This window comes from Notolepis coatsorum (assembly GCF_963971535.1).
Source record: "Notolepis coatsorum genome assembly, chromosome: 5".
Taxonomy (NCBI): Eukaryota; Metazoa; Chordata; class Actinopteri; order Aulopiformes; family Paralepididae; genus Notolepis; species Notolepis coatsorum.
Genome location: NC_140169.1, coordinates 177,680,698 through 177,694,098, shown reverse-complemented (window position 1 = coordinate 177,694,098; position 13,401 = coordinate 177,680,698). Strand labels below are relative to the sequence as shown.

Sequence of the window (13,401 nt, the reverse complement as noted above, 5' to 3'; positions counted from 1 at the left end):
TGTCGCTCTTCTTCGCTCCGTTGTTGCGCTTGGAGTTGTTCGCGCTCGCTGAGCGCCTGTGCTTGGAGTTGTTCGCGCTCGCTAAGCGCCTGTGCATGGAGACGATCGCGTTCACCCTGAAGTCGATCGCGTTCGGTAGAGGCTGTCAGGCTGACGAGGAACGCCTGTTGTAGCATCCTTTCCGCTTAGCTGGGGGAAGGCGGTTGTGGAGGTGAGCCGCTCCTGCGTGAGCCGCTCCTGGGGGTACTCGTTGGGGAGTCCTGGAGCTCTATTTCCTCGGCGCTCTCCTCCTCTTCTTCCGTGCAGAGTTCTCTCTCTGTAGGGTTGTCTTCCTCCCGGGGCTGGTCGGGGACTACTTCTTCGGTAGTGGCGGGGGGTAAAGGCATGTCAGCTCCCTCCTGGTCCCCACCGTGAGCTTGGTCAGTTACATTAGAACCTACTAGGGCCTCTGTGGTCGGGGAAACCTGGTCGTTAAGGTCAGACATAATTTTACTTTCTACTTTTACCGCGTTTACCGTTTGTCGAAGGCTAGGTAGTTGACTGACAGTGTAATCCTCTAAGTACTGAGGTGGCTGTCGTCTGCGCCGCGGGTGTTCTAGGTTAGGAGGACCGTTTCGTGGAGTGTTCATCATAGGCCATTTCAATATTAATAACACTATATTAATATTACACTAGTTACCATCCGGTTCGAAGGACCAATTGTAACTGAGGGGTACAATTCCCTGACTGTATTGTTAGATATGGTATTTAATACCACTACCTCTTGTACTTTAACTTCTGGCCATCCAGTACATGATATAAATATGATGAACACTTTCCCACCTGATGAAACGAAGTCCACACAAATGTACAAATCGAATATTTAATATAGCAAAAGGTATATACAACGTTCACTTGTTTACACTTATGATTTGAAATGCACTTGTATGGCAAATGAGTATTCGTAGGTAAATCAACATTGAATGTCCAATCTCTGGTTACGCAGGGAGTAAGTATACAACCTGGATATTTAGGAAACTATAGCGATGGTACTTAAATGATTATAGCTGGATACACTAAGGGGGGGGGGGGGGTCCCGCTGGTTGTAAGACAGTAGGAGGGGGGGGTTAGAGAAGCCGCTGGCGGTATCCCATCTGGCCGACGATTTCTTGGGAGAATTCAAAGTCTTGAACACGGTGCCCACAGAACCTCGGTCCGCAGACGAATACAGCCGGACCCTCTGGTGGACGGTAGCTGCCAGTCCACAACGGAGAGACGTGAGGCGACCTCACTGGGGTAGAGCGCCGTCTCACCTGGAGTCCTCTCCGGAGGGTAGTTCCAACACTCCGCAGTGTTGGCCGTTATCCATGGAATAATCAAAGCACCCAAAGCATAATCCAAGCCGTGGAAGGCTCGCCGTCGTCCGGGTAGAGTAATCCAATATACAGGTCCAGTCGCCCTGGCCCGGAGCTCCTCGGATGCAAGCACCACTAGTGGTCTGCCCAGCCTGGTTAAGCGTCCAGATAACGTCAGGAACGATGGGGGTACTGATAACTTTACAACTCTAACCGACACGATGCACCATACATAAATAGACTATTATTAGCTTAATAGAATACGTCCAACTCGACGGTATAGTGCCAAACTATGACTATTCAACTATCAATCCACACGATATCTCAATGCCTATTCTGAGGCCAAGTAGGCCTTACTGCACCACACGTGCGTCGTGGGTGAGGCTTCGCGTCTGTTACTCTGTTGGAGGGTAAAGAACTGGACTAAAAGAAAGTTCTACTTTACTTGCGCCATATATATATGCGCTGTGAACAAATAGTACCATTCGTATTTCGCCAGACGTATTCCTACGCTGGTACCGGGCTTGCCACGACATGTTGGGCGGCACGATTGAACTTGGACCTAGGGGTATGGCTGCTGGCGCCAGGTTCTCGTCCAATGGTAGAATGAAACTATTATGGGCTGTTTAGTAGACTAAAGGGATATTCAGTGCATATTGTACAAGGAATATACAGGGGATATCAAACGATATACAAATACTATTTAAATATATATATATAAATAAATATATATATTCGGTTTAATCTGATCCTTCACAACACTAGTAAACTGGCGCTCGGAAGAGACAAACTCCATCCCAGTTGCACTATAAAAACGCTGTTTTAATAACAAGCAACCAAGGCGCACCAGCCTCATGCGTGATTCCTATCAGAAACACCCAGAGCCAGCACTATGTACACGTCGAGACCCAAAACACATCAATGGATAGTCTAACAAGACACCAGATACCGTTCCTCCAAGCCGCCTGGGGAACGACAAGAAGCTTTTTTTTATTTTACATTTTCCAGAAAAAGAAAAAATAATACGGACATGGGTCCCATGCGACGCGGCTGAGGGAAACACCACCCTGTCAACCACACTTCATAAGAGGGGATGGTGATCGACGTACCCCTATGACAGGGGGAAACCCATGACTCAACAGACCTATAAGGCGAGTAGTCAGGTAAACCCTAAACAATACCCCGTCTACCTACTCCAAAAAGGAGAGGACCGGGAACCCCCAGAGAGACTTCCCACGCGAGCTGTATAGATTGAAAAGAAATATTGCAACATTGAGCTATGTAACACTTGGGTTAGGGCTCTCCGATGAGGAGGCACTGAACCAATACACACTCAAATAATCGAATTGAATCGAATACACACACAATAGAGCTGAACTCCTTTTTGAAGTTCTACTCACCTTGACAATCTGAGGAGGAGGCTCTGAAACTCTGAGGAGGCTCCCTCACTGGGAAGGAGAGTCCGAACTCACAGAAGGCACTTCTCCCTGAGGAGGAGCTTCGTGAGGAGGAGCTCTGACAACTCCCTGAAACAGATCCATAACATGGACCTGAACAACTCACGGAAGTCGTACCAATAGAGACGCGCTCAGTGACGTACTCTATGGCGGGGACATTTCCGCGGTGCACACGCCCAATTTTTCAGGCCGTGGGACCAGGAAACACACCCCCCCCCCCCACCCTGTAACGTGCCGAACAGCAACGTGACAGGAACCTTGAAGGACAGGGGGTTTTAACCCCTGACCAATCAGAAAAGGGGAGGAAAGGATTACCAGTTCACCCCTTTACGACCCCTCACCCCTGATACGATGTAATGACAAAGTAGAGCATGACACAGTCATAGCATGCTACATGAAGCATCTAACAGCTTCACATAGCTCATGTGCTAACCTGTTATCTGAGTTTTACTAAGGAAAAACACCGAACAGAGAGGGCCCCTTTAAGAGCCCCGGTCCAGACTTACACATGTGCTTCTGTGGGCCAAACCTAACTCAGTTGTAGATCACAACGACACACACAACCCTTCATCACAACAAAAAATGGCAAAAGTACACTCTTACTACAGAGGAACGCCGTTTTTCATAACGAGAGAAGACACAAGTCCTCGATTATGTAATGGCCACAGACCTTGCTAAGCACACATGATAAGTGACCAAACAACCTTTTATTTAGGAAAAAATTGTTTCTCAAGCGGAAGCACAACCCCAGCAACTTAAGCTGAGGGTTACATCATATCCCCACAAACACAGTGAGACAATATATCGTAACCAACATGTCTGAGAGGGGGGGGGGAGCCCCAGGGAAACCGGGGGGTCACCCCTCCTATCTTACCCTTGATACGACCAAGTTGAACAGGTACCCCTGTTAATATGTGAACATGCTGTTCATTGTCATCACAGGCTGAGAAAAAGATTCATTCCTCAATCACATGTCACTAAGCATAGCTTCACAGGTTAACTAACCCTCTTAGTTGTGAGTTCACCCACGTTACAACGTTACATGAACACACATGTTCTCATCACAACTAACCAGTTCATTTTCACACATGTAAAAAACAACGCCAATTTACTATGGAGAGAGAAGCTATACCAGTGACAAGACAATTCACACATAACACGTGTCGTATCCTCAATGTATTGCAGCAACACATGTTTTGGAAACATCGTTATTACAAAACATTTAGAAGGGAAGAAAAGAAGAAGTGTTTAAAGTCCGGTCAGGACTCCTACCTTCACCCTGAGTGCATGCCGAGAGGACTGCAACACTGGTTAACGGGACACCAAGTCGAACCCAGCATCTCCTGCGTTGGTGACGAGGGTATGTCCGCTACGCCACCCAGCCGCCGTTCTCCATGTTGACGAAGTCCTCGCTGGCACTGGCACCCGGGTGTAGGGACGACTAACATCCTCTGTCAAAGATGACGTCGTAGTCAGAGTGTTTAAGGTATATTATAGTCACAGTAACGTTCCACAGTGTAGCATTAAGCTAACAGCCGTCCGACTGATAGCAACAAGCTAATGTTTACTAGCCTAGTGAACACAATGAGCTAGCGCCGCAGCTAACAGCTGACTGGCTAACACAGTAGGCCACAAACTAGCACGCCAGCTAAGCAGCTATCACCTGAACTGTACACAACGACATAATAAGCCACACTTCAGACAGGCCGCCGCCTGAGTCCCTCCCCATCCTAAGAGGGAAGAGAAAAAGAAATGTCAAACACAGTTTTCAACTGTGATTTACCAGACATACAGCGGAGCCGGCACAATTCCCATCCGGGCTGCAGCTGACTTGAGCATGGATCTTCCGATAACGAAGATCCATGCCCACATTTCCTCGTTAGGGTGTACTTCCACATTCATGTGAAAGATGGGGCCTGCACGGGACAGAGAAGCATCCGCTCGTCCAGAGAATCCCGGGTTCAAACCAGGTCTCGGTCGCGGCCCACTAGGTTGACCATCATGGGCGTCAGACCAAGATCCTCCGTCCGCCGCTTAAGAAGCCGAGCAGAGGACCCCAGTCCGAAATAGTGAGAGAGAAAATAAAGATATAATGTCAACGTATCTTCCCGTCTTCTGTTTTCCTCTCAACTTTCTTCAGCTAACAACCTCGTCAAGTGGGGTATACAACAGGCACTTCCTTGTGGTGAAAGTGAAGAAGGAGGCGAGTAGGTGACCACACACCTGCTTATGAAGGTAGCGGATAGGGGTGTGGCCAGATGGATGCTGGTATGTAAAGGTACATTGTGGATTTTTATTCAGTGCTGTGCACAAAGTGAGGTTAGTGCAGATGACGCTGAGCGGATATAGAACTAACATGCAGGCCACACAGCAACCTGGCCTCTTAACTAACATGCAGGCGACTGCAGTAAGCTGTCCTCCCAACTAACATGCATGCATGTTACTGCTGAACTCACCCGCTACACACACACACACACACACACACACACACACACACACACACACACACACACACACACACACACACACACACACACACACACACACACACACACACACACACACACACACACACACACACACACACACACACACACACACACACACACACACACACACACACACACACACACACACACACACACACACACACACACACACACACACACACAGTGCCGGTTGTCAATCCTTTGAATTCATCAAAAAGCGAGTTTCGGAAATCAATAAGAAATGCCGACATTCAAGCATAATGGAAGAAGTGTGAGGCCCTGGCTGCCCCTGGCTGCCCCTAGACGGCCCAAGTACTCGTTCATTGCTTGGAGACTGAGACCATAGAAATAACTTGTTTTGTCGAATATTTTTTTATAGGCACTGGCTTTGCAAGCAAGCTGTCATTATCCGCATTATTTCAAAGGCACGTTTTCTAATGGACGAGAGGCCCAGAACACAGAGAAAATACAATGTTTTCAGAAATATCCGTATACGTGTGGATTGGGCCATTAATCATGATGTCAGAGTTTTCCATAAGCTCCGGTTTCACCCGTCCACATGAATACACTGTGTACCTTTAAAAACCCTAAAACGCAGTTTGTGTCTGAACGAAAGGCCAAAAGATACAGACAAAACGATGTTTTCAAAATAATACCCATGTGGCCAAGGTCGTTATCTATTATGCAGTAGCCAAAGAGGGTTGGAACTAATTTCAGGGAGAAAGAAATCCATTAATGTTACAAATATTAGGTTCCTAGGAAAGAGAAAGGATAATAGTCTGTAAGCCAGTTTTCAATATCTTCTCAGATGGGGGTCACTGTCTGGGACACAACGTTATCAAATGGGAGTCCATGGCCTATTATGCATCAATTCAGGGGTATTTGACATGAAACAGTTTGAGAACCTGTGCTATAAACAGTATAACCTTGCATAAAGTGATGTTTCCCATTCTAAATGAAGGTGCAGATTAAAGTTTAAAAAAAAAGTTTTTTTTTGCAAACTGTTCCCCAAGTTTTTATTTAAATGTTTAAATGTTTAAATGTTTAAATGATGCACTCCAAGCTGCCAAATCTGCCCACTACTCCACCATCATCAACAGCAGCAACCGCAACCCCCGGACCCTCTTCTCCACTGTCAAGAAACTCCTACAACCCCCGGACAATAACTCACTCTCCTCCCCTAACTGCAACTCGTTTCTCCTCTTCTTCAATAATAAAATATCTCTAATCAACAGCTCACTGACTGCCCGCATCGCCAATTCCCCCACCCTCGTCCCCCCACTATAATTTTTCCCCCACCTGACTCCATCCCTCCCACCCCTTTTACTGCCTTCGCCCCAGTCAACTCCTCCTTCATCATGGACCTCATGACCACCTCCAAGACCACTACCTGCTCCCTTGACCCCCTACCCACTACTCTCACCAAAGCCTGCCTCCCTGCTCTCATCCCCCACCTCACCACCCTTTTCAACCAGTCACTATCCCTAGGCCACGTCCCCTCCCCCTATAAACTCGCCGCTGTCATCCCTGTCCTCAAAAAACCCACTCTCGACCCATCCAACCTCTCCAACTACCGCCCCATATCCAATCTTCCTTTTCTCTCCAAAACACTGGAACGCATTGCTGCTTCCCAACTCCACTCCCATCTCCAGTCCAACACCATCTATGAACCCCTTCAGTCTGGCTTCCGTCCCGCTCACAGCACCGAAACTGCACTGGTTAAAGTCATCAACGACCTCCTCATCTCCGCTGATTCCGGTGCCCTCAACATCCTGATCCTACTTGATCTCAGTGCGGCCTTTGACACAGTGTGTCACTCCGTCCTCCTCCAAAGGCTGCACCAACTGGGTGTTGAGGGCACAGCACTTGGCTGGTTCTCCTCCTACCTCACAGACAGACACCAATTCATCTCCCTCTCCGGCCACACCTCCTCCCCCTCCTCAGTCCTTGGCCCCCTGCTCTTCATCTGCTACATTCTCCCCCTTGGTCACATCATCCGTAAATACCACCTCAACTTCCACTGCTACGCTGATGACACCCAAATCTACATCAGTACACAATCCCCCCACAGCCCACCCCTCAGTCACATCGAATCCTGCATTACCAAACTCCAAACTTGGATGACTCACAACTTCCTCAAATTGAACAGTGACAAGACTGAACTTCTCATTATTGGCACCAAAACCACCCTCACCAGATCCGGACCCATCACACTCACCATCAACGACTCCACCATCACCCCCTCCCCCCTAGTCCAAAACCTTGGTGTCCTCCTTGACCCCACCTTCTCATTTGATCCCCACGTCCGCTCCATCGTAAAAATATCTTACTTTCACCTCCGCAACATTGCAAAAATCCATCACTGCCTCCCCCCCCCTGCTGCTGAATCCCTCATTCACGCCTTCATCTCCTCCCGCCTGGACTATTGCAACTCCCTCCTCACTGGTATCATCTCCCGCTCCCTCCATAAACTGCAAATGGTCCAAAATTCAGCCGCTCGCCTCCTCACTAACACCCGGTCCCGCGAACACATCACTCCTGTCCTCCACTCTCTCCACTGGCTCCCGATCAAACACTGCATAAACTTTAAAACACTACTCCTCACCTTCAAAGCCCTCCACAGCCTGCCCCCCCCCCCCTACCTGACTGATCTCCTTCTTCCCTACTGCCCCACACGTTCCCTCCGGTCCTCCTCCACTGCCTCCCTCACTGTCCCGACATCCAAGCTTAAAAACTTTGGAGATCGGGCCTTCTCTCGTACTGCACCCCGACTCTGGAACTCCCTCCCCCAGTCCATCAGAGACTCCCCTACACTCTCCACCTTCAAAGCTCGCCTCAAAACCCACCTGTTCTCCCTTGCCTTCAACCCCCCCCACCCATAACCCCCCCCCCCCCCCCCTCCAACCTGATTGATGTCTGTCTCCAGTATTTTTGTGCTATCATGCTGTCTTCCCTGTTCCCCCCATGGTCTCATGTTCCTTTTGTTTTTGTTTCTTTGTTGTTTCTTTGTTTTGTTTCTTTGTTTTGTTTCTTTGCTTTTGTTTCTTTGTTTTTACTTTTGCTCCCGACTATTGTCAGCGACTTCGGGTTATTGAGAAGCGCTATATAAATTAAATGAATTATTATTATTATTATTATTATTATTATTATTATTATTATTATTATTATTATTATTATTATTATTATTATTATTATTATTATTATTATTATTATTATTATTATTATTATTATTATTATTATTATTATTATTATTATTATTATTATTATGGTATTTCTCATTATGTATGTGTTTATTCATTATAGGAAGGGGAGATGTTGATGAGGAAGTAATGCAAGCAGGATCAAAGGGCTTCATTGGATGCTTGTCATCGGTCCAGTTCAACCACGTGGCTCCTCTGAAGGCAGCGCTGCTGAATCGAGGAAGCTCATTGGTCAGCATACGCGGTCCACTGGTTGAGTCCAATTGCGGAGCCCTCGCGGATGCTACGACCTCACACACGCTCTCAGGTAACAGCTGCTGTGAAGCGCATGTGGGTCAGTGGCATCGTGGGTGAACATTAAAATCCTGCATCTCCATCACAGCTTTTTGTCTGCAGAGGTGCAACCTGGCTTACGGATGTTTGCACTCCCACCCAGACACCTACAGCTTTAAGGCGTGATTATTACATTTCAGGAACAAGCTGACACCTCGTGGCTTAACACATTCGGGGCCATTGGGGGCCGTCTAATCTCACGCTAAACGGCCAGCATTTCAAAACAGACTTGCATTGTGCGTGAGGCTGTTGGTAGAGCTAAATCTATACTTTATAGTATTGCTATCTGTCCATTCTCATTGTCAATTGAGACCATAAACCGTCCCTTCAAAATGGCTTAATGAAAGAAAAATGTCATCAATATGTTTCCATTTTATAGCCTCATGAATATAAGCGTTATATGGGATTTGGACTAGTATATTTCCTGGAAGGCGAGAACAGGGCGCTAAGCTAATAACATTAAATCGAACAGCGTTTCGGCACGACAGAAGCTAGAGCTAAACGCAAAATGCATATTGTCATATTGATGGTCCACCATGAATGCATGAAAGGGGGGGGGGGCGGGGGACGTCGTTTCTGATTATTGATTACCAATAACCGTGTTAGCCTCAGTAGCCACATTCGCTGATCGCCTGGTTGGCTATCAAAGCAAGGCCCGATCAGCATGTAATTTACGTGAAAAAGATCTTACCGTGGGCCGGTTGGATCCCCAAAAGTATTTCCCAGTTATCGATCGCCATCTGGTAGATCGATATGTCCATTGGCTAATATATTCCTTTACTGCATAGTGAATTTGGCGTCGCAAAAGGTATTCTAAGCTACAGGCTACACATATAGATTCCAGCTAACAGTAAACTCCATTCAAAGTCAAAAGAAAGAGAGCACCGTTCTGCCACAGGGCACACTGCATTATTGAGACAGCGCCCCTACGAGGATCTGGCCGGTAATGCACTTTTCAGAATTCCAAGAGTGCCGCTCGGTGACATTGAGTAGGTTATTAAAATGGAATAAAAGCCAAAACAACCTTGCCATGGACATGTCCGTGGTTGGCCCTTTAAGCATGGCGCCGAAACACGGACATGTCCGTGGCCGGGCGGGAATGTGGTAATGGCAGTGTTGTTTATCATTGTTTTGCTGTTACATGAAAATAGCATATCTAGCACCCCATTCAAAACAACATCCGCTGCTTGCATGGCTCATCCCCTCATTACTGAAAGTTAATGAATTCGCTTGTTTTCTCGCTTCTACTTCTGCAGATCAAGCTGCAAAGGCAAATAAAGATAAGGACCAGCGGGGCAATGATACCCGGAATGCTTCGGTCGTAATAGGAGGTTTGTTTCCCCTTCTCTTTTGTGCTAATTCATCATTGCGTTGTTCCTTTGAAATGCATTCCAGCTGTCTGTTATTTGTCTGTGGTTGTGTCTGCCCCAGCCTGTTTCCTGCTGCCATGCACTCTCTGTCTCACTGTTTATTAGTACAGTATTTCATTCACATGAGTATTATCTTTTATGAAGTGAGGTTGTTGGCTAATACCTATCCAGTGAACATTAAGGCGAGACAGTACCCCCGAAATCGCCTTTTGCTTTTTTTCCTCAACGATATTGATATTTCTTAATATTTTGCTTCCTTAACATGTCTTATTTCAAACTAGTGGCAATAAAATATTGAAAACAGACAATTAGTTGTTTATTTTACTTAATTTTGTTCACAATTACATTACATAACTTTGAGGGCGTTGTCTCAAAAATCGAGAAAATCGATAAAAAAATTTATGACAGTTGACACTATTTCCTGATGTATGGGCTGATAAGAGGACATAGCCATAATCCCTTCTGTAAAAAGTTTAGGTTTGATATCAACAACATGAAACCAAGTTTTTGAATCTGGCATTATCCATGTTGGTGATTCGTGTCTTGGCGATATATGCAAATGTGAGCGTTTTTAAAGGTCCCATATTTTGCTTTATTTTTCACTATTTGGGCAATTGTACACGATTCCTGTGGAACACATCTGTATGGTTTTTTTCAATACAATTCATTGTTATGTATTTTTAATCAAGTACTTTGGTGGACCACTTTCTGCCCTTCCAGACTCCAAGCTGTTTTTGGCTGGACTCCGCCCATACTTGCAATGCGCTTTGATTGACAATCACCCACCTGCACTAGCAGATACGAGAGAGAGAGAGAGCCCCCCCCCCCCCGAATCCCTCCCACCCATTCTAACCAGCGAAGCTAATGTCTTCTCTGTGTGTGAGTGGGTTGGCTAGCTAGCGGCTAACGTTATGTTACGTTAGAGTGACCAAACATCCTCTTTTGCCCCGACATGTCCTCTTTTCACGCCCTGTCCGGGGCGTCCGGGGGGGGGTTTATAAAATCAAAAAAAATTCCGGGTTTCATTGTTTTTCAGTTTCAGATTCACAGCACTTTGTGATTTTTTACTTTATTGTGTAAGAAACTTCAGAATGTTATCTTTCATGTGCTATAAGCATAAAGTATAAAGATAAGGTTTGCAAAAAAAGTATGCAGTCCTCAATCCGATATTTTTTTCCCCGCGATTGGAGCGTGTGTCTGCGGTGTGTCTGTGGGCCGTCTCCCGTTGGTGGTGATCGAAGCATAGAAAAACGACCCCCCCCCCCCCCCACCCTTTCTCGCATGCATGATGAAACATAATACCGATAATCTAGCGTTGATTTCAAATTGATTATTGATCCAGGCGAGAAATGGCACGATTTATAATGAAATGCAGTAAAACGCTGTTTGGCGTCGTTTCCCGGGATTACACAGAATCACTCTAAAACTATACTCATATTCACCACGGTATAAAATGGAAATGTATGGATGAAAAAGGTATCTGTTTTTTGCATGTTGACCCGAAGAAACTCGACTGACAATCGACTATGTTATTAGATCCAGCGGAGCAGAGCTAAGTTAACAATATACTCGTTATCACCATACATAACGCTTATATTGAAACATGTTGACATTAGGGCCGTTCTTTCAACCTAAAAGTGCACTTTCTTCAACCTCAAACCTAAATTCCTTAGCGACCCGTGTTGCCAAAGTAAACAAATCAGCGCGCACATTTGAGACACAGATATGAAACGAGTCATACAGAACAAATAACGTATAACGGAGGCTGAAATTAGACCAATATGACTCACAAACTCATGACAGTAGTACACAACTACACATACAGATGCAAAAATGTATTCTGCATTGATTAAGTGATAATCAAAACCCAGCTTAAGCCGTTAAACCCATGTAGTAAATCGCGAAGCCAATACGTGCACACACAGTCGAACTGGAACGCTTTACCAAACATACACTCCCAGCATTCATATCTCGTACGTTCATCTTCCAATCGCTTAACCATAACATAACTTACTTACCGGTACCCAAACAACGTGTCCACTCATGCACAAATCCATTTCAAAACGTTAGAAAAACGCTCCGTTTCCCGATTCCTCAATCATCCAATGTCTGGAAGTGGACCCATGGTTAATAAACGGACGACCATCCGTTACCATACCATAACCGCATTCTATAGAAGAATAAGTCTTTATTTGTCGTGCAGATTAACACATGCGAGATGAAAGACCCAAAGGAACACGCGCTTTGCGTCACCTGCTCAGACAGACTGCCCTGCCCTCTGCTGGCGCGTGGTGTGCACTACAACCAATGCCGTCCCTGTTATAACTCTCTGTGTCAGTGTAATAGAAGGAAACGCATCTGTGATTTGGCGCACAGTCTGTGACGTCACGGTATTGAAAATCATACCGACGGGATTTCGAAATACCCTGGTATACCGTAATACCGCCATACCGCCCAAGCCTATACCACACTACATAACACCAGAGCCAGCATTGCCGACCTGTGTATTCCAAGGTTCAAAACAAATATGGGCAGCTAAATGGTTCAGCTAAATTAAAATCTGGATATTATTATTATGCCTTCAGAATATGGCATAAATGTCTCTCTTTGTCTTTTACTGAAATATCCTTTGACTGGTTAAAATAAACGAGACAGAAGAAGCCAAGAAATAAAAAAATTTGGCAATTGAAAGGGACGGGTTCATTGCGCCGACACCGCCACTGCTGTGATATGAAATGGACCGGTTCATCGCGCCGCCACCGCCACTACTGTGCTATGCTAACACGACTGACCCTTGCTCTTCCTCAGGTGTGGTGACAGCGGTGGTCTTCATCAGTCTGTGTGTGCTGGCAGCGATGACCCGCTTCCTGTACCAGCAGCGGCAGGCCCAGAGGAGCGCCGGCATCAAGGAGAAGGAACACAGACACAGTCTGGAGGCTGCCTACCGGACAGAGCTTCACCTCCACAACTCAGTCAGGGACAACATGGAGGAATACTACATATGACAGACAGACACTCAGCTGTGGCCTAAAGGTTAGAGGAGCAGGCTTGTCGGCTCGACCCCCCCCCCCCCCCCCGGAAACCGGCAGGAAATATCAGGGACGGGGACGGGGGACGGGGGGAGTGAATGAATAACTCTCTCCCATCCCACAATACCAACCGCTGAAGTGCCCTTGGGCAAGGCACTCAACCCCCCCCCCCCCCCCCCCAAACTGCTC

The 13,401-nt window shown here is 46.5% G+C and overlaps 1 protein-coding gene across 1 annotated transcript in view; it reads left to right on the top strand.

The window, feature by feature from the left end:
* The window catches only part of LOC311227983 (contactin-associated protein-like 5), a gene marked incomplete at its 3' end in the record, with an annotated part of 332,216 nt that extends 319,028 nt beyond the window's left edge, over positions 1 to 13,188 (top strand). Inside the window, exons 20-22 of the mRNA XM_084313868.1 lie at positions 8,584 to 8,787; positions 10,070 to 10,144; positions 12,992 to 13,188. Of these exons, the coding sequence (XP_084169994.1) occupies positions 8,584 to 8,787; positions 10,070 to 10,144; positions 12,992 to 13,188 (476 nt within the window). The remainder of the gene's footprint in view (positions 1 to 8,583; positions 8,788 to 10,069; positions 10,145 to 12,991) is intronic.
* Positions 13,189 to 13,401: the final 213 nt, after the last annotated feature.